This window comes from Eriocheir sinensis, chromosome 7 (assembly GCF_024679095.1).
Source record: "Eriocheir sinensis breed Jianghai 21 chromosome 7, ASM2467909v1, whole genome shotgun sequence".
NCBI lineage: Eukaryota > Metazoa > Arthropoda > Malacostraca > Decapoda > Varunidae > Eriocheir > Eriocheir sinensis.
In genome coordinates, this window is record NC_066515.1 from 25,712,992 (window position 1) to 25,739,328 (window position 26,337).

Sequence of the window (26,337 nt, forward strand, 5' to 3'; positions counted from 1 at the left end):
AAAAGATTAAGACGTTTTTAACTGAGTACTTTCATGTGTAGGCAAAGCTATTTCTGTTTTCTTTCTCATAGCTCACAGAAGACCGTCTAGTTTTGTATTTATATTTAGTTTTTTGAGAAGTCGTAGTTGTGGACGGCGTGTGGTAAGGTCATTATTGTCAGTCCACGCGCACCACATTTTCAGAATCCGTGCCAAATGATAACTTTCCTACTTCCACAGGGTTATAAAACACAGGGTTATAAAACTTTCCTATATCCGCTTTACATATTTTTATTGAAAGAAAAGTCAGGAAGAATTACTGTAGCTGCATGCCAAGTTTCATACAATCAGTCCTTCAATAGTCACGACGCAACACTGCTGGTCACATAGTTAAAAACAGGAATAGAACAAATTTAATGATGCACAGTACTTCTCAATACACTGAAACACAAAAGCTCACAAAGTAGCTCCAGGAATCGATTAATAAATAACAATCTGCATCTTAACGCTACGTATGACAAGAGTCGTGTGGTGCTGCAAGTATTCTTAGGCGATGCTTTACAGGAATCAGATCAAGGACTGCTATACAAGTCGATGAGTTTTGCTGTGAGGTAAGTTATCGAACACTCCTATAGGGCAACCATTTCAAATAGTCTGTTTGGGCGTTCAATACCCCAGGTCCTTTCCTCCCCTCTGCTCTTCCACACAGCCCCAACACCTATCCCTTCCTCTCATATGTTACCTATAGCTAACATATGAGAGGAAGGGACTGTGCGGCAGAGAAAAGGGGAAGAAAGGACCCACGGAATCGGACGCCCAAACGGACTATTTGAAATGGTTTGGCTATAGCAATAATGACTCAACTAATAAGGGTCTATTAACTCTCAGAAAAATAGTCCGCGCATCCTCCGCCCCATGGCCAGCCTCTCGTGCAGCAGGTTGAAGCGGTTGATGAAGCGGTTCATGGTGTTGCAGCACTTGGTGATGGTGCCCAGGTATGACATGAGCGCCACGTCATTGCATTGCTGAAACAAACACAATCATTACTTCATATTGCCAGGGATATTGAACTCTTGGTAATGATGAGTGTTTGGTGATTCTGAAACAGCGCAAGTTCTTACATTACAAAACTGTCTCCCACCCCTCCCCACCTATTTTTTTTTTTAACAGCAAAGGAATCAGTTCAAGGGCAACAAAAAGGTGTAAAAAAAAGCCTGTTAATCGCTGTTCCTTTAAGACAAAAGTGAAAAGTGGCCAAAAGAGAGGTCAATTCCTTGCATTTAAAAATCTCCCTTGAATGGCTGTAGCTCTCCACCCTTTTTATGTCATCTTATGCAGGTTCTTATATTACAAAACTGTCCCCTTTTGCACATTGTTACATTAAATACTCTCCCTTGAATGGCTGTAGCTCTCCACCCTTTTAATGTCATCTTATGCTGGTTTTTACATTACGAAACTGTCCCCTTTTGCACTTTCTTACGTTAAAAACTCTCCCTTGAATGGCTGTAGCTCTCCACCCTTTTAATGTCATCTTATGCTGGGTTTAACATTACAAACTCCCCTTATTCAGGTTGTTACTTTTTAAAACTCTCCCCTCATGCAGATTCTTACATTACAAAAACTCCCCTGAATGTCTAAAGCTCTCAATCCTTCTGTGTCATGTTATTCAGGTTCTTACATTAAAAAACTCTCCTCTTATGCACATTCTTACATTAAAAAACATCCCCTGAATGTCTAAACCTCTCAATCCTTCTGTGTCATGTTATTCAGGTTCTTACATTATAAAACTCTCCCCTGAACTTGTCACTGTTGAGGACAGGGAGGCGGTGGGCGAGGGCGTTGACTTGCCGCAGGATCTCGTGGTTGAACTCCACCTCCCCGCGCTGGCTGGCCCGCACGTACTCTGCTATGAGGCGCACACGGCTGGCCAGCATCTTGATAGCGCTGTACTGGGCCTGAAGGTTCTCCGCCACTGTTTGGGGGGAGGAAACGCAGCTGTGTGTAGTGTCTCATCAGGGCCTTACAATAGCGTCCTAAACAGAGAATCCACGACCTTACACTATCCAATATATATTTTTTTTTTTACAGTAAAGGAAGCAGCTTAACCCAGTAGAAAATTTGTGGCTTTACCGTGTAGCAGCAAGAGGCCAAATTTGTGCCATGATATAAACCCCCAAAAATAGATGATGCATAAACTGATCACAAATGCTTTGATATATATTATGAAATGGTTTGTGAGAGTGATGATTTTTTCTCATTTTCTCGCTTAGAGGGGCCTTTAGGAAACATGATCCCCGCAGCTACCAGGTTAAGGGCAAAAAATAAAATAAAGTAAATAGAGACTTCATAAGTAATAGAATAGAGTACCCTCCTTAACCACCACATCAGAAGCCTGTCTGTCAGCACCCTCGTAACTAACCAAGGGAGCTTTCCTGGGTGTCGTGGGAGGACATCCTGGCCACGTGGTCCACACCGATGCGCTCGGCCTCCTCAGTGGCCAGCGTGTACTGCAGCTCCACCAGCAGCATCGTGGAGGTGCCGTTCACCAGATCCAGCACACTCTCATAAATGCTTACCGGCAACTGGGAAAGAGCGAGAGGAGGTTAATGAGGGAGTGAGAGAGGAAAAAAAAAGTTTGGAAAGTTTTGTTTAGTCGGCGTAATATCTGTGGTCATATGCCAGAGAGAGGAGGGGGAAGGAATTATAGGAGAAGGGACACAACCCCCGATTAATACCTGGTACCCATTCACTGCTGGGTGGACAGGGGCGTAGGGTATCGGAAAAGCCGCCCAATTTTTCCACTCCGCCTGGGAATCGAACCCAGGCTCGAGAGTGAGAGGATAGGTTACTGGGGGTGATTGGGGATAAGTTAATGTTCTTAGGTAAATGACTAATTGTTATGGTTATACTGAATGGGTTGTTATAATGTTTGGCCCCTGCATTGCTTCACTTGTACAACTGGGAGAGAGTGAAGGCTTGCTTGGGGATAGGTGAAGAGGGGGTGAAGTAAGAGTTTAGTTGAAGAATAGGTTTTAAAGGTGAAATTGTGTGGCTATACAGATGTGTTGTGTAGATACAGCCGAGTGGAGGGCGACTTACATCTGTGTGTCGGGCCATTGGGTTGAGCTTGAGGAAGATTGGGCTTTCTAGGAGGTCACAGATCTGCTTGTGCACCAGCAGGTCGGGTGGGCCAGGTGTGTCCCCAGTTGTGTACCACCCCAGCAGGTCCATGTCGCTGAACACCTGCTTGTCTGCATAAAAACACTGGACTTAACATCCCACTCACACAAGAGGAAGCAACACCTCTATACACAGATTTACAATGCCTAAAAGATGCTAGAAAAGTCTTAGAAATGTAAAAAAATAACATGATTCTACATTACATCACTCAAGTTTCTGGTCAACACATTTACACACAGCTATAAAATGATTAAAAATTGGCACATCTAAAAAGTAACAAATGTAACTTCTATAATACTTCACTAACAAGAAAAGAATGTGAATGGATAATGAGTGACAGTGATGCTTCCAATTGTGTGTGAGATAAAGGTTTCTGTCATGATAATTGGGGCAGTGGTACATTTTGCAACTTTGCCTGGATCATAGTGCAGAAGACTGGACAAACTGCCACCAGGGTCATAAAACTACCCCTGTAAGTGCCCACAACGCCTACAAAAGCCTTCTGTGTGTGAGCTTGGATGGTGAAATGGTTGATAAGAATATAGGACTGTATTTTAAGATGCCATCGCTTCTCACATCAACTATTTCTAAAGGTCAAAGAGGGGATCAATCGGGTCTTTATGAGTGTTTTTAAGGTTCATGGCACAGAAGAAGGGTCAAACTACCACCAGGGTCATAAAACTACCCCTGGAAAGGCCTACAGCTCCTATGAAAGCCATGTCAAATATGTGAACTTGTGCGACAAAATGTTTTAAAATACGACCCATAGCCCCTAGTGTGAGGGCCGGGACACTCACACTGCTCCTCCTTGAGTGTGTAGTACTCGCGGTTGATGATGATGTGGCCGTCCAGCTCGTCGAAACTCAGCTCAAAGGAGTTCATGATCTCCACGTGTCTGCCGGTCTGCTTGCCTATCAGGGCTCCCAAGACTGCGTGTGAGGAGAATAGATTTAACAGAGAGGAAATCCCAAGTGGAGTGTAATGAAAAAGTGAAAATTCATATCTTCACTGTATCAGATTTTGGGTACTAAATGGAATCTCCCTAATAATATGTTTAAAATGGAAAATAAGTTACTTTTCCTTTTAATAGGCAAAAACAAGGAGGATTTTTATGAGTTATTCTATAGGAGATGCCAAAACTAATATTACGTATGAGAAAGTGCTTGATCTCTTTCTAGCACCACAGCAAAAACAGCACTAGTAAATAAAGAAAAAAAATACAAAAATCAACATATATGAAAGTGCTTGATCTCTTTCTAGCACCAAGGTAAAAACAGCACTAGTAAATAGAGAAAAAAATACAAAAATCAACATATATGAGAAAGTGCTTGATCTCTTTCTAGCACCAAAGCAAATGCAGCTAATAAATAATGAAAGAAAATACAAAAGTCAACATTTATGAAAAAGTGCTTGAGGTCTTTCTAGCACCAAACCAAACATCAACCTTCCCCGCCTTGGCTTACCCTGCACGGGCCGCCCCTCCTGTGCGCGCTGCCTCGTCCAGTGCTCGGAGATGTTAAGGATGACCAGCGGGTGCAAGGACACGGACACACTCCCCACCGTGCCTGCCGACGCCATCACTGACTCCCCACCACCACCGCCGCCCCCGCCCCCACCCCCACCCCCCACGCCCATACCCACACCAAGGCCCTCCACGCTCCCTAACCCCATGCCTCCCACAATGCTGCTGCTGCTGCTGCCACTGTTACCACTCCCACTAGCACCAGCTGGAAGAGAGAAATGTAGTTTTATAATTGAAACCCTAATAAATAGTTAATAGTCAACATAATAATAATAATTGTACATAACATAAAAACTAACTTACCTGCCGGGGTGACAGGCTGGGGTGAGGTCGGGGCAACACTGAACCCCGCATCACTGGGGCCGGCGGGGGAGGCCTCTAGTGGGGCCTGGGTGGCGGAGGAGGAAGAGGAGGAGGACGGCCCTGCCTCTGCCCCTACCTCCTCGTCCACCTCCATATTTGACATAGTGTGTGTTGGAAGGGGTGACGGGCCTTGCTAGGACACCTGTGGGGGGAAAGGGGAGAAGTGAACAACAGTACTAATATGTGATTGTAGTATTATGGAAAGGAGAGAGAATATTCGGTTAATAACTAAGTTCTGTTAGTTTACAGAAAGGAAAAGGGAGAAGGAAGGAAAGGAGAGGAAAGATATAAGGGAAAAGAAAAAAAAATAAAGAAAAGCAAGGAGGAAAAGATAGACCACAGTACGCAGCTTGCAAGAGAGTAGTTTCAATTGTGGTCTGCTTTGTTATCTGAGGCGGGTGTTATTCTAGAGTTTTACCGTTACTTATATGGGAAAGGAGAAGGGAAAAGAAAAGAGAGGAGGAAAAGATAGACCACAGTAAGCAGCTTGCCAGAGAGTAGTTTCAACCGTGGTCTGCTTTGTCATCTTAAGGCGGGTGTTATTCTAGAGTTTTACCGATAGCTATACAGGACAGGAGAAGAAAAGAGAAAGAAAAAGGAAGAAGGATATAAGGGAAAAGAAAATAAAGGAGGAAAAGATAGACCACAGTACGCAGCTTGCCAGAGAGTAGTTTCAATCGTGGTCTGCTTAGTTATCTGAGGCGGGTGTTATTCTAGAGTTTTACCGTGACTTATATATCTGCTTGGGGCTCAGACTGCTTGAAACATGAGATTGAATGGGTGCAACTGGACCTATCAATGCATTTTAGATGTATTATATGTGTCTAATTGTGTAGATAAAGGACAGAGTAAACAAAAATATTATAAAGCAGATATTCTCAGGGGTAGATAAGAAACCATGGGAATTAGGGCTGAAACTAGGTGGTCTAATGGCTGAAATTAGGCTGATACGTGTGCTGTCATGTCTCTTATATATATAATTACAAAATAAGGAGGTTTAATGATTAGAAAATTCGTAAAACTGATTTCTTTCAATAAGGAATGGGAGAGAGGGAGAAGAACAAACGCTATTATGCCTGAAAGTAGACGAATTAATGGCTGATAGTAGGCTTACTAGTGTGCTTTCATGTCCTTTATCTACTTGATAATGAAAAAAAATGTTACAATGACCAGAAAATACATGTGATAATTTTCTTAAGTATGCCCGAGGAGATAAAAGAACTATGGCTATTATGGCTGAAAGCAGGTTAATTAATGGATGATATTAAGCTTACTAGAGTTATTCCATGTCCTCTATCTACTTAATAATGAAAAGAAGGAGTTAAAATGACTAGAAAAGACGTGATAATTTTCTTCAGTATGCCCGAGGAGAGATAGAAGAACCATGGCTATTATGGCTGAAAGCGAGTTAATTAATGGCTGAAATTGATCTTATTAACGTATTTTCATGTGTTTTACCTATTTATGTACGTGTGGGTGAGGTAGAGTGAGCAGGAGGGTTGATAGAGCAGGTATTGTCTTCCCCTGAGCCGCGCGCCGCCTCTCTCGTCTGCTGTTTGGCTCCTCAGAAAACGGAACCAAAACAAAACAAAACAAATGAAAGAAGAAGAGAAAGAAGGAAGGAAAAGAGAGGAAAGGAAAGGAGGGAGGAGGAAGGAAGGGAAAGGAGAAGGAAGGAAAGAAAGGAAAAAAGAGGAAAGGAAAGGAAAGGAGAAGGAAGGAAAGAAAGGAAAAGAGAGGAAAGGAAAGGAGGGAAAAGGAAGGGAAAGAAGGAAGGAAAGGAAAGAAAAAGAGAAGGAAGGAGAAGGAGGAGGAAGGAAAGGAAAGGAAAGGAAAGGAGAAGGAAGCTAGGGAAGGAAAGGAAAGGAGATGAAGAGAAGGGAAAGGAGAAGGAAGGGAAGGAAAGGATCGAGAAGGAGAAGGAAAAGAGAGGAAAGGAGGGAGGAGGGAGAGGAAAAGATTGATAAGGAAAGGAGAAGAATTTAGGAGAAGGGAGAGAAAGAAGAAGAAAGAAGAGAAGGAAAGAATTAAAGGAAAAGGGAGGAGAGGAAAAGGAACGAAAGGGGAGGAAAGGAAAGGAGAAGAATTAAAGGAAAGGGGACGAAAAGAAGGGGAATGAGAAGGAGAGAAAGGAAAAGAAAGGTGAAGGAAAGGAAGGAGAGGAAAAGGAAAGAGAAAGAAGAGAGAGAGAGAGAGAGAGAGAGAGAGAGAGAGAGAGAGAGAGAGAGAGAGAGAGAGAGAGAGAGAGAGAGAGAGAGAGAGAGAGAGAGAGAGAGAGAGAGAGAGAGAGAGAGAGAGAGAGAAAGCTGCAATACGACTAACCTTCAAATTTCCCTCTTAATAAAATTCACCAATATCGAAAAAATGTATTGAGAGAGCTAGATAGACAGATCGAAGGACAGACAATTATATAGATAGAAAAGATCAATTATACGGAAAAACCAAAAAAACAGAGCAAACAAAGGTGAATAATGAAAAGTAAAGTAAGAATAAGGGTAAAGTGTAGTAATAAGTGTGTAAATAAGAGGAAGAAGAAGTGATGTACAGTGATATAGACCACAAGAAGAGGAAGAGTGGCTTTAAAAACAGACGTGGCGCGGAGGGATATGAAACGCGGCATACACGTGTCTAAAGCCATTCCACTATTTTGATTTCGTTTCGCCTTCATTTCCCTTAATTAATGACGTTGTAATTATCGAGTATGCAATGGCTGTGACTGACACTTGCCGCGAATCCACACTATTATTATTATCACCATATCATACACGTGTCTACGGATAGTCGATGGCGTATATACATGTCACAGGAGATACCTTATAGACAGCTTAATTACTTTCCGTCAGGAGATTAATTAATTACCTTAGTGTGTAATAATGATTAGGAAATGAATATCAGAGTAAGAAACCTTCAAATTAGCTGGAGTTACATAATAAGCCTTTTGAATAGCTATGGATGTCTTTCTCTCGCTGACATATAGTTTACCTTCACTTATGAGGTTAATTACAGCCTTTGAGCAGGATAGAAAGTTGAAAGGTAAAGCAGAATCATGAATTAACCTCTAATATAAGGAAAATATAAGCCTGAATATGTATGAATTTGTTTGATTATAACTTGGAATTGGTCGTCAAATGCCCCGTTTGTCTGTGAGTATTTGGCCTTTGCAGTACCTGTTCCACCTGTCGCTTTCATGCACTTTCCCTGTCAAAGAAAAATAAAAGAAGACGAAAAAAAGTAACTTCCCCCGTGGCACAAGTCTTACCTTCACTTTTACACGTATTTAAAGCCATAGGAGCATAGTAAAAGTGTAAAAGTGTATTAGGATCATGAATAAAGTGTTGATACATGAAAAATAACATTACATAGCCCTAAATAGTTAAGAATTTCTACTTCCCCTCACATAAGCATTTCTTCATATTTAGACGTTATAAAGGCATTAGAAGCAACGTCAATTGGTCAAAGTATACCGAAATCACGAGTAAAGCATAAATCTAGCTTTGACATACGAAAAACAACCCTAAAAAGATCTAAAAAGCTAAGAATTTCTCCTTCTGGCACTAGTTTACGAGGCGGAGGCGGAGGACAAGAGGGTAGCACCGCGGCCAGACAGCTGAGATCGGTCCAACGTTGCCAGATTATCATTTTCACCACATTAGATTTCCCGATTTTTGACATTTAACTAGTGCAAACAGACACCAACAATTAACCACTTCAACAATAACTAAATTTATTCTAGTTAGTGTGGTGGAAGAAACAGTTTTTGGGTCTTAAATCTGGAAATATAAGAGGCTGTGTAGGACGATCCGGCAACAGTCAGCTGAGATCGGTCCTTGCCACCAGACCCTTGCGGCCGCTCCCTCATTTTCCTTCATTTTCCTTCCTTCGTGTCACCCGCAGCGCCCTCAGTACCTCAGCCATGGCCCCCAAGCAGCGTATGAGGCTGGCCAACGACAAGGCGGCCAAGAACGTGACGCAGAGAGGGAATGTGCCCAAGACGACGGTGAGTGGCGGCGTGGCGGCTCCAAACTGTCACCTTGCACATATGTCTTTGTTTTTTTGCAATATTACACTTTCCAAACCGTGATATTGAAGCCAAAACGAGATATTAAACATTTATTTGTATATGTATAGGCTTTAAGTTGTCTGGGAAAGCTTTGAAATGGTGATTTGGCGAAGTGGTGCTCAGCTGTCACCTCCCATATATGTCTGTTTTTTTGCCATATTACACCTTCCAAACCGTGATATTGAAGCTAAAACGATATATTGAACATTTATTTGTGTATTTATTTGCTTTAAGTTGTCTGGGAAAGCTTTGAAAGAGTAATTCGGCGAGGCGGTGCTCAGCTGTCACCTCCCACATGTCTGTTTTTTGCCATATTACACCTTCCAAACCGTGATATTGAAGTTAAAACAGTATATTAAACTTTTTATGTATATGTGTATAGGCTTTAAGTTGTCTGGGGAAGCCTTAAGATTAATATTGGGCAAGGTGGTGTTGGTGGTGGCCCTCAGCTTTCACCTCACATATGCCCTTGCCCTTTGACATCTTTTAAACTGTATTATATTAGTTAAGAAAGCATATTAAGTCTGTATTTATGCTCCTATTGGGTTAGAGTTATCTGGGGAAGCAAATAAAGTAGTGGTGGGCCTCAGCTGTCACCTTGCACATGTCTTTGTTTTTGCCATATAACACCTTTCAAACCATGATATTGAAGCTAAAACGATATATTGAACATTTATTTGTATATGTATAGGCTTTAAGTTGTCTGGGAAAGCTTTGAAAGGAATATCGGGTGAGGCGGTGGTGGTGGTGGTGATGCCCTCAGCTGCCACCTCGTACATATGGCTTTGTTTTTTGCATTATTAAGCCTTTCAAACCCTAATATAAAGGTTAGAAAGGGATATTGAAATTGTATTTACGTTACCATAGAGTTAAGATTGTCTGGGAAAGCTTCAAAAGAAATATTGTGGTGCCTCATGTGTCACCTCACCCATATGGCCCTGCATTGTGCCTGGATTACACCTTTTGAACAGTAATTAACAGGTTACAGAGGCATATCAAAGCTGTACTCTTGTTTCTGTAGGATTGAATTGGCTTAGGGAAGGCTTGAAGTAAGGATATTGTGGTAAATTCATCTTCATCTCTTTTCCCCTTATTTCTTCGTTTAATTTTTCGTTCTATGATATCCAAACTATGCCATTTGAACTGTAATACACATGCTAAAGTAAAAAATTGGCTCTAGGTATTATTCTAGGAGTACGCTGTCTCTACGTACAATTTTCCTTCGTAAAGTACTTTGTGGACATACGATACATTACTGTATAACTCGGCCATTACAAATCGCCGTTTTTAGATCCGATTAACAGTGTCATTCTTAAAGTGTGAAAGTAATATTATTCTAATGAAGCTTTCTCCCTTTTCCAGAAATCCGAAGAGGACAACTATCCCGTGGGGCCCTGGCTACTCGGACTCTTTATCTTCGTGGTCTGTGGCTCAGGTGTGTGTGTGTTTGTATATTTGTGTAAAATGTAAAATTGTAAAGGGGACAAGAAATGGTTGGTCATGTTTACAGGACTGAGTCAAGCCTGTAGTGTTCCATCTTTTGAAACTGTTGTCGGATCCTTTTCTTTAAAGTTGTGATGTTTTGGCACAATTTCTCCCTGTAATATATTCCTTTTGATTAATTTCTGTAAGGCCGAAATTTATCACTTCCTTTTTCATCTGTTTCGGTATAATTTTTTCCCTGTGCCCTTTTGAATATGTCTCTCAAGGTACACTATACTCATTACTGTCAACCTTTTCTTCCCCTTTGACACATTGATCTAGGAATATAATATCATTTTTTATACGTCTAGTGTTGGTAGAAGTTTCCAGCCTTTGTAACTGCAATGTGTGTGTGTGTGTGTGACTGATCATCTGTACATCTCACTAATACAACAGATTACAGATGCCGATTATCTAACACTAATATCTAATATCTAATATCTAATATCTAACATAAAACTTTGTGATAAACAGCACACTTAACCACTAGCTACATACTTAAATTGCTCATCCTAATTAAGCATTCCTTTTGAGTATAGTCTGTAAATGAAAGGGAGTAATAATTTTTCATTTCTGCGTCTCTGCATCCGTTGCTATCAGTGGGTGAGATAACATGGCGTATCACAACCTTAGCAGACTCCCAGTAACAGGTGATTTGTCTGGGAGGGAGTCAAGGTCACTTCCATGGGCAGGTGTGACGCGGCAAGTGACATTCTCAGACCCTAAATTGCGTTTTACTTGTTTGTGATAAGGAAATATTTTACCCACCACATTATTTCTTGACATCTTCATATGATGCTGCACAGATCCCCTTCTATTCCTCTTACTTTACTGCCACTGTCTTATTTTTCATCTTCAAATCTGATCATTGAGGGGACTGCTGGGGTCCATATCCTCTTCTGATTCTTTTATGGGAGCAGCGATTAGCGGGCTTTTTTTTTTATTATTGTTTTCTTTTTTTGTGCCCTTGAGCTGCCTCCTTTGTTGTAAAAAAAAAATAAAAACTTCTGATAATGATTGATGTTAATGTTTTCAGATTAATTAGAAGTAAATATGTAGCTTCTCTCACCTGACACCTCTGCATTTCAACATAGGTTAATAGAATGTTAACTGATTTTAGGGTTCAGTTTTCATAGTTCTTAATCTTGTTTTGGTTTAATATTATGTGATTTTTTTTTTACATATTCCAAGCTCATTATCAACCATCTTGTATTTCCATTTTTTTTTCTTCTTCTGCTTAGGTTTCTCACTGAAAATCATCCTCTTGTGTCTTTCAGCCGTGTTCCAGATCATCCAGTCCATCCGGATGGGTTAGTCTGCTGGCCAGCGCTGCCACAGACCCCCCTCTCCGGCCTTCCCTACCCTTTTCCCACCCCGGACCCGCCCTGACTGCTCTCTCACGGACGCTCAATCCTCGGCTGAACGCACACATTCACGACTCTTTCCATTTAATATTAAGACATTTTATTTAGGGTCAAACGCCTAATACCTTTAACCTTAAGGATCTTAGCTATTTAATTGGATTTACCTCGTTTTTTGGATTCTTTCGAGACACCGTATGGTTTAACTGTGTATATTTGTATATAAGGAATCTATATTTATATCAAAATACAGCCCCCCTTGAAAGCCGAGTCAAGATACAGCTCGGCAGTCTCTATAATAGTAATTTTTCATCACATTGCCAATAAATTCATATGGGGTAAATCCTTGCCTTTGAATCCGTCCCTCGCATTCCTAATATTAGCTGGAAGGTCTCGGTGGTCAGCTCAGGAAATGCAATGATGTGGAGCGTCCAGGAAACAAGGTGAGTGTTGTGAGAAAAAGAGAAAAGTGAGTGAGTGGAAGTAGATTTGGTTGCTACATGTCACATAGTATCTAGCCCAATGTTCTTTAGTGTAGCCCAATGTTCTTTAGTGTAGATTAGTGTTGAGATTTTTGTTAAGGAGGGTCTATGTAGTTCATTTAGTTCACTCTTCTCCCTTCCCTTCTCATCATATACGCATAAAACGGAGATAAAACCATTAAGTCCAAATTATCAGCAGGTAGTGGGCTTTTTTTTCAATTTGTTTCCTTTTTTTTGTGCCCTTTAACTGACTCCTCTGCTGTAAAAAGCAACAACAAAAAATGGCAATCTGACCCCTGCTAAAATTATTATCTATGGCAGAGGTAAATGAAAGAGGGTTTTTGTGGGCAGGACGTACGAAAATACACATATTATTGTACCGAGAAAATTTGTACACCTTGGCTTCCTACTACAGCACTTATCCGAGCCAGGACAAAGTTTCATTAGACAAAACTTAAACATATGATAAAGAAAACGCAAAACATACATAGGACTGCAAGGTGATGAAGTAGAATGCATACAGAAATCTCCGAACATGACAAATCAAACATTTTTTTAACGAAAGAAAACTTAAAACAATGTAGGTTCATTACGTATTATTGCCCTCGACACAAACCTCCGCTCACATGACTCCCCACCTCTTGACAACACACTGATACACAACACAAAGTCAAGACACATTCCAATTCCACATCTTATTCTTTCAACCTTCCATCCACTTCTGAGCATTCTGGGAGATCAAGCCTTAACTATAGGAAGAGGTCATAGTATTACCTTGGATTATGTACTGGATTGCATATATAGGATGCACTTATGAGGGGGAACTTAGGAGACCAGCTCAACACAACACTATGAGAAGGTGCAGGAGGAGGGCGACAAAAACGACAGATGAGGATGGAGATGAAGTGAAGAAGGAAATGTGAAGGAAGGAAAGGAGAGGAGGGAAAAAGAAGAGAAAGATGAACTAGAATGAGACAAGAGAAGAAAGGTAAATTGGAAAGGAAGAGGATGAAATGTATTGAAAAGGACATGGGAAAAGGATATACAAGAGTTACGGCTACAGACACACAAGAAGAAAAAGGCACAAAGCTCATGAGTAAGGATGAAGATAAGGATTGAGAAAAATAAAGGAAGAGAAAAAAAGACCAGAATGAGGATGAGAACAACAATGAAGATGGGAATGAGGACAAGGATAAGAAAATAGACAAAAAGTGAGATAAATAAGATAAGGATGAGAAATGAGAAACAAAAGATAAACAAGTGAATGAGATAAGTACGAAAAGACCAAAGGATGAAAAACTGACACCCTCCTTTATCTCTCCACGTCCAGAGCAGTGACAGCTGTGAGATAATTATGACAGGTGAGGGAGGTGTGGAGGAGCTGCCCCCCGCCGACACCCCCTCCATTTGTACCAATCCCGCACAGCACAGATCGCACCTCACTCAGCTCCCACCCGCTGCTGCCGTCACTGTGAGGAAAGAGAGAAAACGGACATAGATAAACACAGACTATTGTAAAAGGGAGAGAGGATGGTTGGTTACGTTTAGTCAGAAGAGAAAACGGATGTAAACAAACTGAGACTATTGTAAAGGGGAGAGAGGAAGTTGTTGCTTAGGCTTAGTCAGAAGAAAGGTCATAAATAAAAGACAACTAAGAGATGAAACAATGGTCATAAATAAACTACGGTGATTGTAAAAGGGAGAGGAAATGACTGGGTTTGATTTAGTTGGAAGAGAAAAAGGTCTTAAATAAACGGGGACCATTGTAAGGTTAAGAAGAAATGGCTACTTAGGTTTACTGTTACGTAGTTAAGTTCAATGACAGTATGTAATGTGTGTACGAATGTAATGTAATGAAGCTGCCCTGTCAATACATGCCTCGTATAGTCATTTCATTATAAAGTCTACTATGAACCCAATGTATATTATTAAAGGCTGATTTTTAACTTGAGATTAGAGGTAGAAGGAAGGAGACCAGCTTGGTAGACCTAGGAAAACGAGGTGTATACAGGAAGACTTGGCATTGATGGGCTTGGATGAACGTCAGGCAGAAGACAGTAGAATGGAGGAGAGCCATAAAGCGTCCAACCGCTCAGCAAGCGTAAAAACGGATGTTAAACGAAATGATGATGATTTTTAACTTGTTTTCTGAGGGTGTAGTCCCCAACCCACCTGCCTGTGGTCTGCCTAAGGTGGCTAGACCGCACACAACCATCAGACGAAGCCGAGACTAACAGGTTGGAGTCGGTGGACCAGCAAAGGCCAACTATGGGGTCCACGTGCTCTGAGGTGTCCATGCTGCTGCTGGTGCTCCCTCCCTCGGCCCCAGCACCCAGGTCAGCCAACACCCGCGCCCCCGCCAGGTCCCACACCAGCACCACGCCGTCCTCGCCCCCAGACGCAAGATACCTGGGGAAGGGAATTGATGTAACACCTGTAATGTCATTCCTACCTGGGATATTGTTAATGGGGTAAGAAAAAGGAAAAGAGGATAAGAAAAAACAAGAAATAAAGTTACAGTGGATGATAAAGACAAAGAATTAAATATGGGAAAAGAGGAGCAGATTGATAAAGAAAAATGCCTTGTCCTTATAGAAGAGCAGTGCAGTTACCCTATTACAAAAGAGCATATCCCAATAAAGGAATCAAATCCCCTATATAACCCTAATTAGAGGAAACAACATCTTCACAGAGGAACGTAGGAACTTACTTTCCATTGGGGGAGAAGGCGAGGGAGTTCACAGGCGCCTTGTGGTTCATGAGAATCCGTACCGCGTTCCCATCTGTCACCTGCCACAGCCTAATGGAACGGTCGCATGAACCAGTCGCCAGGTACGTGCCATTAGGGTGGAAGGCGAGACAATCCACCGACTGGGTATGGCCGGCAAGGGTCCGCAGGGGGTAGGTGTAGTCCGTGGCCCATATCCTAGCGGTGGTGTCGTATGAACCAGTGGCCACGTGCATGGTTAACGGGGCCGCCGTGACGCACCATACGGGGTAGCTGTGGCCGCGGTACAGAGCCACGGCCTGCCCACTCTCAAGGCTCCACAGACGCATGGTGGTGTCCTCGCTTACCGACAGCAGGTGTGAGGAGTCATGGGTGAAGCAGGCATCCATGACAGGCCCTCGGTGGCCACGCAGGGCATACAGCTCCCCGCCGCGATTCCTCCGACGCCCGCCATTACGTGTCTCCGCCGCCGCCTCCTCCTCATCCTTCTCCTCCTCCCCGCCATCCCCATCGTCCTCTATCCGCGAGGCATCACAGGCTAGGAGCGGATGGGACACACCCCCTCTGGGCCCTATGGTGATTGTCTTTTTTGTAAACCCTATATTATGCACCGGGGCGGTCAGCTTCCATAGTTTTATCACGCTATCCTCGAACCCACACGACAGGAGGCTCCCGTCCGAGTTGACACAAGCACAGCTGAGCCCATTGTAGGCGTTCGACACCGTATACACACACAGCGAGGGCGGAACAGGCTGGGCGGATCGGACACGAGCAATGGCGTCCTTCACCTTCTGCAGCTCCTCCTGTGTGCAGTCGAGGCCGTCCGCTGAGGCTGCCATGGTCTCCGAGGTCAGGGACTCTGGGGTGTGGCCGTTTACCATGCCATTCGAGGCCCCGGCGTGTGTGTCTGGGGTGCGGAAGACAGCGCCAGAGCTCCCGGCACCTGAGTCGTCCACCTCCACCTCGATGTATGTGTTAAAGATCTGAAGGCGGGGTTAGGTTATTATTTTATTTATTTTTGCATGAAAGGATGTAACTCAAGGGTGCAAAAAATTAAAAAAAGGAAACAAAAAGAAACTATGAAGACTGAGGTAACTAAAAGGTGTAAAAAAGCACTAGGAAGCGGCACTGACCTGTAGGAGTGTGGGGTTCTCAGTGGCCTTGAGGTAACGCAGGAAGTAGTTGAGTGTGACCTCGCTCAGACGCACCAGGTACTTTCCACTCCTGCGGCACAATAAAACAATGTGATTTCCCCCCTTTTTTACAGTACAGGTGGGAGCTCAAGGGTAAAAAATTATACAGATAGACACATCAGGTACTTTCCACTCCTGCAGCACAATAAAACAATGTGATTTCCCCCCTTTTTGTACAGTACAGGTGGGAGCTCAAGGGGAAAAAGATACAGAAAAAAAAAATGGTGTTGATTCCTCCCAAAAATAAAAATATTACTGTCATTACTTAATCTATCCCATCTTGACACACCACATGCCATACTCCTCTAAGCATAATCAGTATATTTGTGATTGTTGTGGTAATGAGGGATATACCTAAGAAAGCAAAACCACTGATAATAATCCATTCCTCTGGGTGTGATATTTATGATTTTTGTGCTAAATGAAATAAGAAAGCAATAACATTTATAATACCAGTAATTAATTCCTCTGGGTGTAATATTTATGATTGTTGTGCTAAACTAAATAAGAAAGCAAGAAAATATATATTAATCCACTCCATCAGATGTATTTGGTGATCGTTATGCAAAATGAGGTGAGAAAACAAGTTCATGTATATATTAATCCATTCCTCTGCATGTATTTGAGATTATTGTGCAAAAGGAGGTAAGAAACAACTGAGGTAATGAATAGGAAGAAAGTAGAGTCATGTATATTAATCTATTTGGTCAGTCTTCCTTTGTCATGCATTCACCTACTTGAGATTCTGGATAATGGGTGAGGTTGTCATGTCCACGGCCGAGTTGATGTTGGCAGCGTTCAGGACTTGTGACAGGATGTTTTCATAGTCGCGGTTGACCAGAAACACCTGCCGACGGGAAGTGTGATGAACTCGGGGAATAAATAACAAAAAAAGAAGATAGTGATAATAAATATTACAAATAGCTGAACAAAAGGAAGAAAATGCACTAATGTAAATGTTTCTGGAGATGCTGATGGAGACTGAAGTGGCTTTTTCCTTACCAGTACTATTCATGAAAGAAATTTAATGTTGGAAAAAATAATTATTGACATGCATACAAATGGAAATGAAAACGTGACATCGAACTGACAACAAAATATAAAGGTCACCATTTAGCTCAACATCATTAAGAGGGAATCAGAGGAAAGAAAATAAATAAAAGTAATAGTAAAGAATACACAAATAACTAATAGGTTGATAAAAATTACAACAGGGAATCATCATTATAAAGAAAATAATAATAAATAAAAATATAAACACTCAATAATATATGAATAACAACTAATACTATAATAAGAAATAGATATGTTAACAAAATCTTCACCTGGTAGTGTTTGACAAAGAATTTCCTGGCCGTCTGTCGCCCAGTGCCGGCCACCAGCTCAAGGTAGAGGTGGATGAAGAGCGGGAACAACACTTGCGACAACTCGGAGCGGCAGGGCTCACTCGCATCCATCATCCAGGACTTGAGTCTAAGGGGGAAGGAAATGAAGTGAAATATGGAAGTACTGGTCACTAGGAATTCCACCGCATGCATTTGGCGGGGCAGGACAAGCCACATAGACTCACCTGACATACTGGTGGTCGATCTGTGAGTGGTGTGTGGTGGTGGTGGAGAAGGTGAAGCTGTTGGGGGTGGACGGGGACACAAGCCCCATCACCCCGGCATGGCGCTCGGTGGCTGTCCCTCCCGGCGTGGGTGTCTGGGGGAGCAATGCATGTCAGTCACACCTCGGACACCGCAACGGAAGAAAGTAAAGCGGAGACCAGTAATAAGTAAGAGTGAAGGGAAATATTACATCAGGGGAGCTGTTGCAAAGGCTATCCCTCAAAGCTACACTGGATGGCATGGACAACTTCTGGACTTATTACCATTTAGCTCCAATTTGAATCCCAACAGAATTTTGTCTTCACATTAAAAGCTAAAGAAGTCTAATTACTATATTTTGAACCATACAATACTGCGAGTACACAAAAATGAAAAAATATAAGCTTACAACTCAACACGTAAAGAAATGTGAATCAAACAAATGTATTCTTATTCACTCCGATAAGATTGTAAACTGTAAAATTAATCTATATCAATCTACACAAGTCACTCTTCATCACCACCCATTAACTTCCATCCTGCATCGTGAAATTTGACAGGGCGGGGACTTAACACCTTCCAACCCGACGAGCACACTGTACATGAGGGAGAATATCAGTTTATGAGTATTTCTTTTTGAACTGTGAATAACCAGATGACCTTCCCGAGCATATTGAGAATGGGGTAAAAAATTGGGCATCTCTGGGACTTCAAACCTTCAAACCCGACGCACACATTCCACATGAGGAAGAGTACCAGTTTATGAGTACTCCATTTTAAATATAATCGTTTTTTGACCCACAAATAACTAGATGACCTTCCCGATCATGCCCCGAGGAGGGAAAAAACACCTCGTCCGTTACTCTACTACGGGGGACACGGGGAGCCTCACACCGGGGGAACAGACATTTCCTTACCTCTAGATTCCTTTTCTTGAGGTATTCATTGACGGCGGCCATAATCTTGTCCGTCCTGACCTTCTTCATGGCGCGGGGCGGGTCATGGTGCCGCGTCCAGCTGATGCACCGACATGTTTACTAAATACAGGGCTGCCAACACAACGCACGGGGCACACTACTCTCTACTCCCATTCCCAATTGATCCATTTATTACCACTAAAAACTGTGTGACTTTGCATAGAGAATAAAAAAATGGTGACATATGAATGGTGATTTATGTTAGTTAGGTCATTTCTGCGACTTTACCGATATTTCCCTTTACAACACACGGGATACCTCGATCTCCCCTCCTCCTCCTCCCTTGATTTACTTATTACCGCCAAAAAACTGTGTGACTTTGCATAGAGAATAAAAAAATGATGATGTATGAATGGTGGTTTATGTTAGTTAGGTAATTTCTGCGACTTTACCGATATTTCCCTTTACAACACACGGGATATCTCGATCTCTCCTCCTCCTCCTTCCTTGATTCATTTATTACCGCCAAAAAACTGTGTGACTTTGCATAGAGAATATATTTTTTGATGAATGAGTGGTGGTTTATCTCAGTTAGGTCGGCAATTAACTTTTCCCGAATTACAACGCTACCATGCAGATTTTGATCCTCTCTCCTTCCATTGTATCTTTATTACCACCAAATTACTGTCATGTGAATTTGCATAGAGAATATACTTTTTGATGTATGAGTGGTGGTTTATCTCAGTTAGGTCGGCAATTAAATTTTCCCGAATTACAACGCTACCCCACTCTCCTCTTTACTCTCCTCCTCCCTTGATTCCTTTATTACCACCCAAAAACTGTGTGACTTTCCATAGAGAATAAATTTTTGATGTATGAGGGATGATTTATCTTTTAGTTAGGTCACACCAGACTAAGCTGATCTCCTCTCTACTCGATCCTATTCTCCTTTGATATCTCTGTTAATTACCACCAAATTACTGTGTGACTTTGCATAGAGAATAAATTTTTGATGTATGAGGGATGATTTATATTAGTTTTAGGTCGTCATTGCGTTTTTCCTGATATTTCCCTTCAGGCTCCGGCGCCGGGTCAGAGGTCACGGCCACTGCTCCTGCCCTCGTACTCTTCCCTTTGCGGCAAATATTGAAATTGAAACACATATAATAAACTACTGGGGTGTAATTATCTGTATAAACTACATTTTTAAGTATACATCCATTGCATTTCCACCGTCTGCGATATTCCACAGATTTTCATATAAATCGAAATAGGGGGGAAAATGCAGTTTAAGATATATTGACTTAAATAACGTCAAAAATAATGTAGAAGTCCAATAATAGGTCAGATAATAGCTAGGTGAGGCCAGTTTCTCCGTGCGCCCGAACATTCACAGCATCAATCAGGCCAATTTTACCTATTATTCATCCTCTTTATTTAATACGTCTTTAGATAACCGTTTACACAATATATAACACGACATTTCCTCATTTAAAGCCAAAATAAGCTGTGGCTGGTGCTGTGTATCAACGTTGCCAGATTGTCGTACTCAGCCTCCTATGTTTGCCAATTTCCGACCCCAAAAATGCCTCCTCGTCCCAAATAACTACCTTCATATATAGTTATTGTTAAAATGGTTAATTATTGGTGCTTCTTGGCAATAGTTAGGCGTCAGAAACCGGTATATACGAGGCTCTGAGTACGATAATCTGGCTGTGTTTTGCTGGTGAGAGGGGTTGGCAGGCCTGTAACAAAGAAGACACCCTCTATCTTTGCCACGGCCGCCACCAAACCTTCATTTTTCCTCCCTGCTGCCCAACCTGACCTGTGTGGACGATACCCTGGCGCCCACGGACCCGGCAGAGAGTGCCCCTTCAGCCAGCATGGTGAGTACCCTCCTCTTATGCCATGACAAGTAATTACAGGCCTTAATTGATACGTGTAATTTCGCCTCATCCGCCCCCTTCATCCTGCACATCCGTCATCATCCCTCACACCCGCCTTTTAAGCCACATAGAGATTAAATAACAACATATAACGACAAATAACACATAATTCACCATTCACCAAGGCCACGGGGGCATAGTTTCCTTCCTTCGTACACATATCACAGTAAGTATGTTTTGGGCATCAACTCCTATGCCCTTCCTCCCGGGGTCACGTAAGAGGGGAAGGGGGGGTAGGGTGACCTCTATGACTTCCCCCGTGACCTGTGACCTGCCTACTACTTGGGGTTGACCTGTTTGTGCTGACCTTGAAGAATCAGGGTTAGCTTGTGAAAAGTAAATTACATTGGGTTTATTTAAGGGACAGTTGAGGATGGGATAGAGTGACCCTTATGACCTCCCCCGTGACCTGTGACCTGTCTACTACTTGGGGTTGACCTATTTGTGCTGACCTTGAAGAATCAGGGTTATCTTATGAGTAGAATACTCAGGATATATTTTTTTTTTCTGTGAATTTATTTTTTGTATATGTATTATAAAATGCCACTCAGTTAGGATATCTCTTTTCTGTTTTTTTTCTATTATTTACTTTATGCCCATGTCCATATAACTCATTGCATCATATAAGGGACAATTTAGGATGGGAAATGATGGTGGAGGAACTATATCTAATTGACTTGCTTGGTTACTTGATGATGTTAAGAGTCCAGGTCTCACAGTCATGATGGTCCACTGCTGCTCTCTAGTCTAGCGCTCCTTTTCTTGAGGTCCAGCTGGTCCGGGTTGGAGTTTCTAACCCGTCCACTGCAATTGGCACGGATTTTTCCTTCACTGGTAGCCCGGTAACATATACTCCCAAGTCTTTCTCTGTCTCTGTGGTGGATAGTGGAGTGTTTCCCATGTGGTATTGGTGTGCTGGATATCCCCTCCCAAGGTGCAGAACTTTACATTTTTCTTCAGTGAATTGTAACAGCCACTTTTTGTTCCATTCCTGTAGCTTGGTGAAGTCTTCTTGTAGGAAATTCACAGTCAAGGGTTAAATTTAGCCTTGCACTGAGCTAACGCCTTGAGTTCGTCAGGTGTGATACAAGATGATATTGTTTTTTGTGAATCATAGTAACAGATTTAACATAAGATTTTTATGGCAGCGTGATCATATATTCAGTCAATGGTAAATCCTCTTCCTATCTATAAAAACACAATGAGTAAAAGTTATCTCATTGGCCTAAACATATATATTTGCAAATCAGTCTGGTAGGAAAGGCAAGCCAGTAGTGTTGATTTAGGGAGGAAGAAGCAGCAGGAGGCACACTGACTAAAAAAAAAATTATTGTGTTAAGATATTCAGTGATGTGTGTAGTAGAAAATTATGCTGATTCAGGTAGGATATCTTTTTTTTTTCTGTGAATTTATTTTTCTTATATGCTTTATAAAATACTACTCAACTAGGATATCTCTTTTCTGTATTTTTTTCTTCTATTATTTACCGTATGTCCTTGTCTGCCTCTGCTGTAAATAATAAAAGAACTTGATTTCCGTGTATTAATCCAGGAATACCACGTTAAATGTACTGACACTCTTTAACAATCAGCTTATTGTTATCAGCCTTATTATCAGCTTTACTGTTACCTAAATATCCATCCTCATTATATTTGAATCCACTGATGCATTGAAGTCCCTCATTATATATAAACCCACAATACACATAAATACCTTACAAATGTACTTATATGATTCCTATTTATTGAAATGTATAATCTATCTGTGCTGTTCCTGATATGATAAGAGTTAACAATAGGACCTCTGAGTCTTCACTGTGTGTGGTTATCAGGTCAGGTATGCCTCGTAAATATAGGCAATTTATTATTAAAATTTATTATTATTTGTAGTCTGCATTGCAACTGAAGCAAGATTAATCACACAAGACCTTGTCGCTCACGCGCATTAATTGCTGTTTACCTCCTAGATAAATAATACTTTTCTATTCAGCACACAGCAAACCACGGCAAAGCAGATAATGGATACAGACATGACGACTATAACAAATGTGTCACCTTATCTTACCAGATCATAACAATGCAATCTTATGTAAACTTACGAGATTGAAGGGTCTGTTAAGCCCTGTGGCTCCTTTTCCTTTTCTCCATCCCCCACAACCTGCTGCTCCTCTCCCTTCTCAGCGACCACTGCAAGGGGCAATGGGAAGGCGTCCGTGCCCTGAGCCTGGTGTCTTCTTTCTGTCCCTTCAACTCCCTTGGTCTGAGGCAGATCCCCCTGTAGCTAGGATGGTTGACCCCTGGGTCAGGGCCTCTGTACATCACTGCCCATTTTAGCTGTGGCCAGCAGTCCTTATTATAAACACTGGCTCCCAGCACACCGGGTCTCGTTGTTCAGTCGTGCTTTTAAATTGCAACACCAGACTTAATAGAAACAGCTAGAGGCTGGTGTTATGTCAGATGTTTAAGGCAATCATTCTCTCTCTCTCTCTCTCTCTCTCTCTCTCTCTCTCACACACACACACACACACACACACACACACACACACCAGCATAGAAACAAGAGGAAGAAAAAATAAACATACATAGGAGCATAAGCTAAATAACACTAATAAGTCGAGTGTGTGTGTGTGTGTGCGTGCTCCCGTTGTTGCATCATCTTGCGTTGCTTTGGTTGTTCCTATTAGTTGTCCTTTTCCTTGCAGTTGTGTTGTTGTTGTGTTTGATTTCGCAGTATTGTTGTAGGTTGTGCTTTGCTGTTTTGTGTTCCGTTGCTGTTCGATCGCGTTTTGCTAGTGTTGCGCTGCGTATTGAGTGCGTGTCAGTGTTGATACGTGTGTTGCATCGCTGTCAGGCCGTATGTTGCTGTGTTGCGTTGTGTGTTGCGTGCGTGTCAGTGTTGATATGTGTGTTGCATCGCTGTCAGGCCGTATGTTGCTGTGTTGAGTGCGTGTCAGTGTTGATAAGTGTGTTGCATCGCTCTGTCAGGTCGTATTTTGTGTTGCGCTGCGTTGTGTGGAGTGCGTGTCAGTGTTGGTGGGTCTGTGGTGTGCAGGGCGTCGCGCGGCGTGAAGACCCAAGTGGGAAGATGAGGCCGTAATTACTGTTATTCGTCTCTGTGTGCAGCCCACGCCACGCTGTATGTGTTTGTTTGTGCTGCTGTGAAGGTGAAGAAAATACCCTTGACTCTTAGGTACTGCGTTGGTTATTACAGTAGCTATTGACTATTAGGTACTGCGTTAGTTATAACAGTAGCTATAGCGTTGCTTTGGTGTATCGAAGGTTGATTCATTTGTGTTCTAAGAAAATATTGCAATGTTTCGTTACCTCGTTGTTGATATATCCAAGGTTACTATGTATTGGTACGAACAGTGGATGATTTTTCTTTCTTTCGCTTTGGTAATGAATGCGTCTTAGACATACTTAGACTGTGAGATATTTTCCTCATTCTTGCCTTGTTAATTAATCCAGTCCAGTCCAGTAGTAGGCGTGGGATTGCCTTTGTAACGGCTCCCACTTATGACATTCTTGATTCTGGATTGTTGATTGGCGTTGTGTCTTTTAGTTTTGTTCAGTTTTCTTTTTTTCTTCTGTTCCATATTGTTGTGATATAGTTTTTTTCTGTCTTCAATTTCCTCTTGCTTCTTAGAAATAGTAGGCTGTTCTTTTCATTCTCTTTTTCTCTATCTCTTGTTTCGCTCAGGTCGAATCCAATCTACCTTTATTATTATTATTATCATTTTTTTGCTTTCTAGATTAGTCATTCTCATAGCATCACATTTATCATAGCACTCACTAATCTCCCTCCTCGGGGCTGTGGTATCGCTCACAGGTCGAATCCAAGCTACCCTTATTATCATTTTTTTGCTTTCTAGATTAGTCATTCTCATAGCATCATTTATCATAGTACTCATTAATCTCCCTCCTCGGGGTTGTGGTATCGCTCACAGGTCGAATCCAAGCTACCCTTATTATCATTTTCTGCTTTCTAGATTATAATCATTCTCATAGTCATCACATTTCTTATAGCACTCATTAATCCTCACTGTCCAAATGCTCCACTCCGCTCGCCACTCTGTACACCGCTATCAGATCTCTTTCTCTTTAATCTCCTTCCTCGGGGCTATGGTACCGTCACATCGCTACACACTCTCCAGTTCGCCTTCCCAGCCCCGCCAGTGCACCCCCTTCCCCCTTCACCGACCTGCTCATCCCCCTGTTTTTTGTAGCGGGTTGGCCGATAAACACACGCTTGGGGGAGCTCTTGGGACGGTAAACGTGGCGACCCGGATGTTACGGTCGCCAGTGTGTCCTGGGGTAAGGGTTCGCATCCACCACACGGGTTACGGGGCCACAGAGGGAACGCAACGGGGGATGGCCCGGATGGCTAATGTATATGTGTGCGCGGCGTAGACTTTAGCTGTCAGTCGTTCTGGGGCATCAGCGATATTGTGGAAGTTTTAATATATTGCAGCGAATGTATGAACTCTACGTTTGTTTAGTGTTTCCAAGTTTTAACATCAATAATAATATCGCCATTAGTAAACTTTAAAATAATTGAAGAAAGCAAAGTAATTCAATAAATCTCAGTAATTGTAGTTTGTGAGTATCCTGATAAAGTTGTGAGTGAAGTTGTAAATAAAAATCAGGAAGAGTAATGGTAATTTTAATTGACTTTGAATGATGTAATTACTCATGAAGATACTTTTTTTTACCGGCTGTACAACGCAAGACACGTATCACACATCACACGTATACGTCACACCAACGAGGCTACAAATACGACCAACCGTTATTATGAAGCGTATTAGTATTCACAAAGACATGGCTTAGACCCTCTTACATCACACGTACGTCACACCAACGGGGTTACTATACAGTTAACAGTTACTATGCATCAGGGGCAGAGCATGTGTGTGTGTGTGTGTGTGTGTGTGTGTCATGAGCAGCGTGTTATAGCAGCAGTAACAGTAGTAGTAGTAGTAGGAGGAGGAGGAGGTGGAGCAGTAGAAGCAGGCGGGTTAGCAGTGAACCCGCATAACCTCTTCTAAATGTATTCATAGGAGTGCCCAAGGTCAAGGTGCTGGTGTCCCCTCTAGTTTGTTTGTTGGGGTGACTTTGCTTGCCTGTTTGTTTATGTTTGAGTGTTTGTTGACCACTCTAAGGGCCAGTTTCACAGTTCCCCATGATGGGTTAGTAAGCTCCCAAACCAATACCAGAGCCTTCGAAATTTCCTTGTATAGTGTCTGGTGTTTATATTGAAGTTCACGAATTTGATGAAACTATACAGGAAAAGTCTTGTGTATTTAGTGTGGCATCGAAGACCTCACCATTTTGGATTGTATGGGATTCTATAGTTTGGTTCGGGCTGTTACGAAGACACTGTGTTGGACTGTGAAATCGGCTCTATATCTGTTTGTTTATCCCTGTTCTCTCCCCTCTCTTCATTCCATATCCTTTCCCCTTTTCTTTCTTCCTTTACTTCCCCCTTCCTTATCCATTCCTATCTTCATCTTCGTCCTTCTCTTTCTCCCCTTCC

At 42.1% G+C, this 26,337-nt stretch overlaps 4 protein-coding genes across 6 annotated transcripts in view; 2 read left to right on the forward strand and 2 right to left on the reverse strand.

The window, feature by feature from the left end:
• Positions 1 to 254: 254 nt before the first annotated feature.
• On the reverse strand, positions 255 to 6,674 carry LOC126995176 (COP9 signalosome complex subunit 6-like). 2 transcript variants are annotated; one of them, XM_050854477.1, is made up of 8 exons: positions 6,515 to 6,674; positions 4,985 to 5,186; positions 4,623 to 4,886; positions 3,957 to 4,088; positions 3,079 to 3,230; positions 2,399 to 2,561; positions 1,758 to 1,951; positions 255 to 1,004 (listed from the first exon to the last, which is right to left on the reverse strand). In XM_050854477.1, exons 2-8 carry the CDS (start codon positions 5,145 to 5,147, stop codon positions 864 to 866), a joined length of 1,209 nt encoding a protein of 402 aa, XP_050710434.1. In that variant the 5' UTR covers positions 5,148 to 5,186; positions 6,515 to 6,674; the 3' UTR covers positions 255 to 863. The 2 variants fall into 2 exon arrangements, with proteins under 2 accessions (XP_050710434.1, XP_050710435.1); XM_050854478.1 differs by having other exon boundaries at positions 6,503 to 6,665.
• A 2,158-nt stretch (positions 6,675 to 8,832) lies between these two features.
• Positions 8,833 to 12,290, forward strand: LOC126995180 (stress-associated endoplasmic reticulum protein 2-like). Its single transcript, XM_050854483.1, has 3 exons — positions 8,833 to 9,041; positions 10,467 to 10,539; positions 11,864 to 12,290. The coding sequence occupies exons 1-3, from the start codon at positions 8,958 to 8,960 to the stop codon at positions 11,899 to 11,901; spliced, it is 195 nt and encodes a 64-aa protein (XP_050710440.1). The 5' UTR covers positions 8,833 to 8,957; the 3' UTR covers positions 11,902 to 12,290.
• Positions 12,291 to 12,767: 477 nt separating this feature from the next.
• LOC126995178 (TAF5-like RNA polymerase II p300/CBP-associated factor-associated factor 65 kDa subunit 5L) lies at positions 12,768 to 23,182 on the reverse strand. 2 transcript variants are annotated; one of them, XM_050854481.1, is made up of 9 exons: positions 22,901 to 23,182; positions 18,857 to 18,956; positions 17,921 to 18,054; positions 17,676 to 17,823; positions 17,088 to 17,197; positions 16,291 to 16,381; positions 15,140 to 16,140; positions 14,602 to 14,838; positions 12,768 to 13,898 (listed from the first exon to the last, which is right to left on the reverse strand). In XM_050854481.1, the coding sequence occupies exons 2-9, from the start codon at positions 18,923 to 18,925 to the stop codon at positions 13,742 to 13,744; spliced, it is 1,947 nt and encodes a 648-aa protein (XP_050710438.1). In that variant the 5' UTR covers positions 18,926 to 18,956; positions 22,901 to 23,182; the 3' UTR covers positions 12,768 to 13,741. The 2 variants fall into 2 exon arrangements, with proteins under 2 accessions (XP_050710438.1, XP_050710439.1); XM_050854482.1 differs by lacking the exon at positions 18,857 to 18,956.
• Positions 20,125 to 26,337, forward strand: part of LOC126995177 (protein brunelleschi-like) — a 48,403-nt gene continuing 42,190 nt past the window's right edge. Inside the window, exon 1 of the mRNA XM_050854479.1 lies at positions 20,125 to 20,742. The gene's annotated coding sequence lies outside the window, so the exon portion shown is untranslated. The remainder of the gene's footprint in view (positions 20,743 to 26,337) is intronic.

Bases quoted from the DNA above. Each gene is read 5' to 3' on its own strand.
- LOC126995176 (XM_050854477.1), bottom strand. From the start codon at position 5,147: ATGTCAAATATGGAGGTGGACGAGGAGGTAGGGGCAGAGGCAGGGCCG. The intron at 3,231-3,956 runs GTGAGTGTCCCG...GTTTTTATGCAG, and splicing joins CACACTCAAGGAGGAGCAGT to ACAAGCAGGTGTTCAGCGAC. The intron at 2,562-3,078 runs GTAAGTCGCCCT...GCTCTTTCCCAG, and splicing joins CAATGGCCCGACACACAGAT to TTGCCGGTAAGCATTTATGA.
- LOC126995178 (XM_050854481.1), bottom strand. From the start codon at position 18,925: ATGAAGAAGGTCAGGACGGACAAGATTATGGCCGCCGTCAATGAATAC. The intron at 16,382-17,087 runs GTAGGTGAATGC...ATTGTGCCGCAG, and splicing joins CCCATTATCCAGAATCTCAA to GAGTGGAAAGTACCTGGTGC. The intron at 16,141-16,290 runs GTCAGTGCCGCT...CCCCGCCTTCAG, and splicing joins AGAACCCCACACTCCTACAG to ATCTTTAACACATACATCGA.
- LOC126995180 (XM_050854483.1), top strand. From the start codon at position 8,958: ATGGCCCCCAAGCAGCGTATGAGGCTGGCCAACGACAAGGCGGCCAAG. The intron at 9,042-10,466 runs GTGAGTGGCGGC...TCCCTTTTCCAG, and splicing joins GGAATGTGCCCAAGACGACG to AAATCCGAAGAGGACAACTA. The intron at 10,540-11,863 runs GTGTGTGTGTGT...TGTGTCTTTCAG, and splicing joins CTTCGTGGTCTGTGGCTCAG to CCGTGTTCCAGATCATCCAG.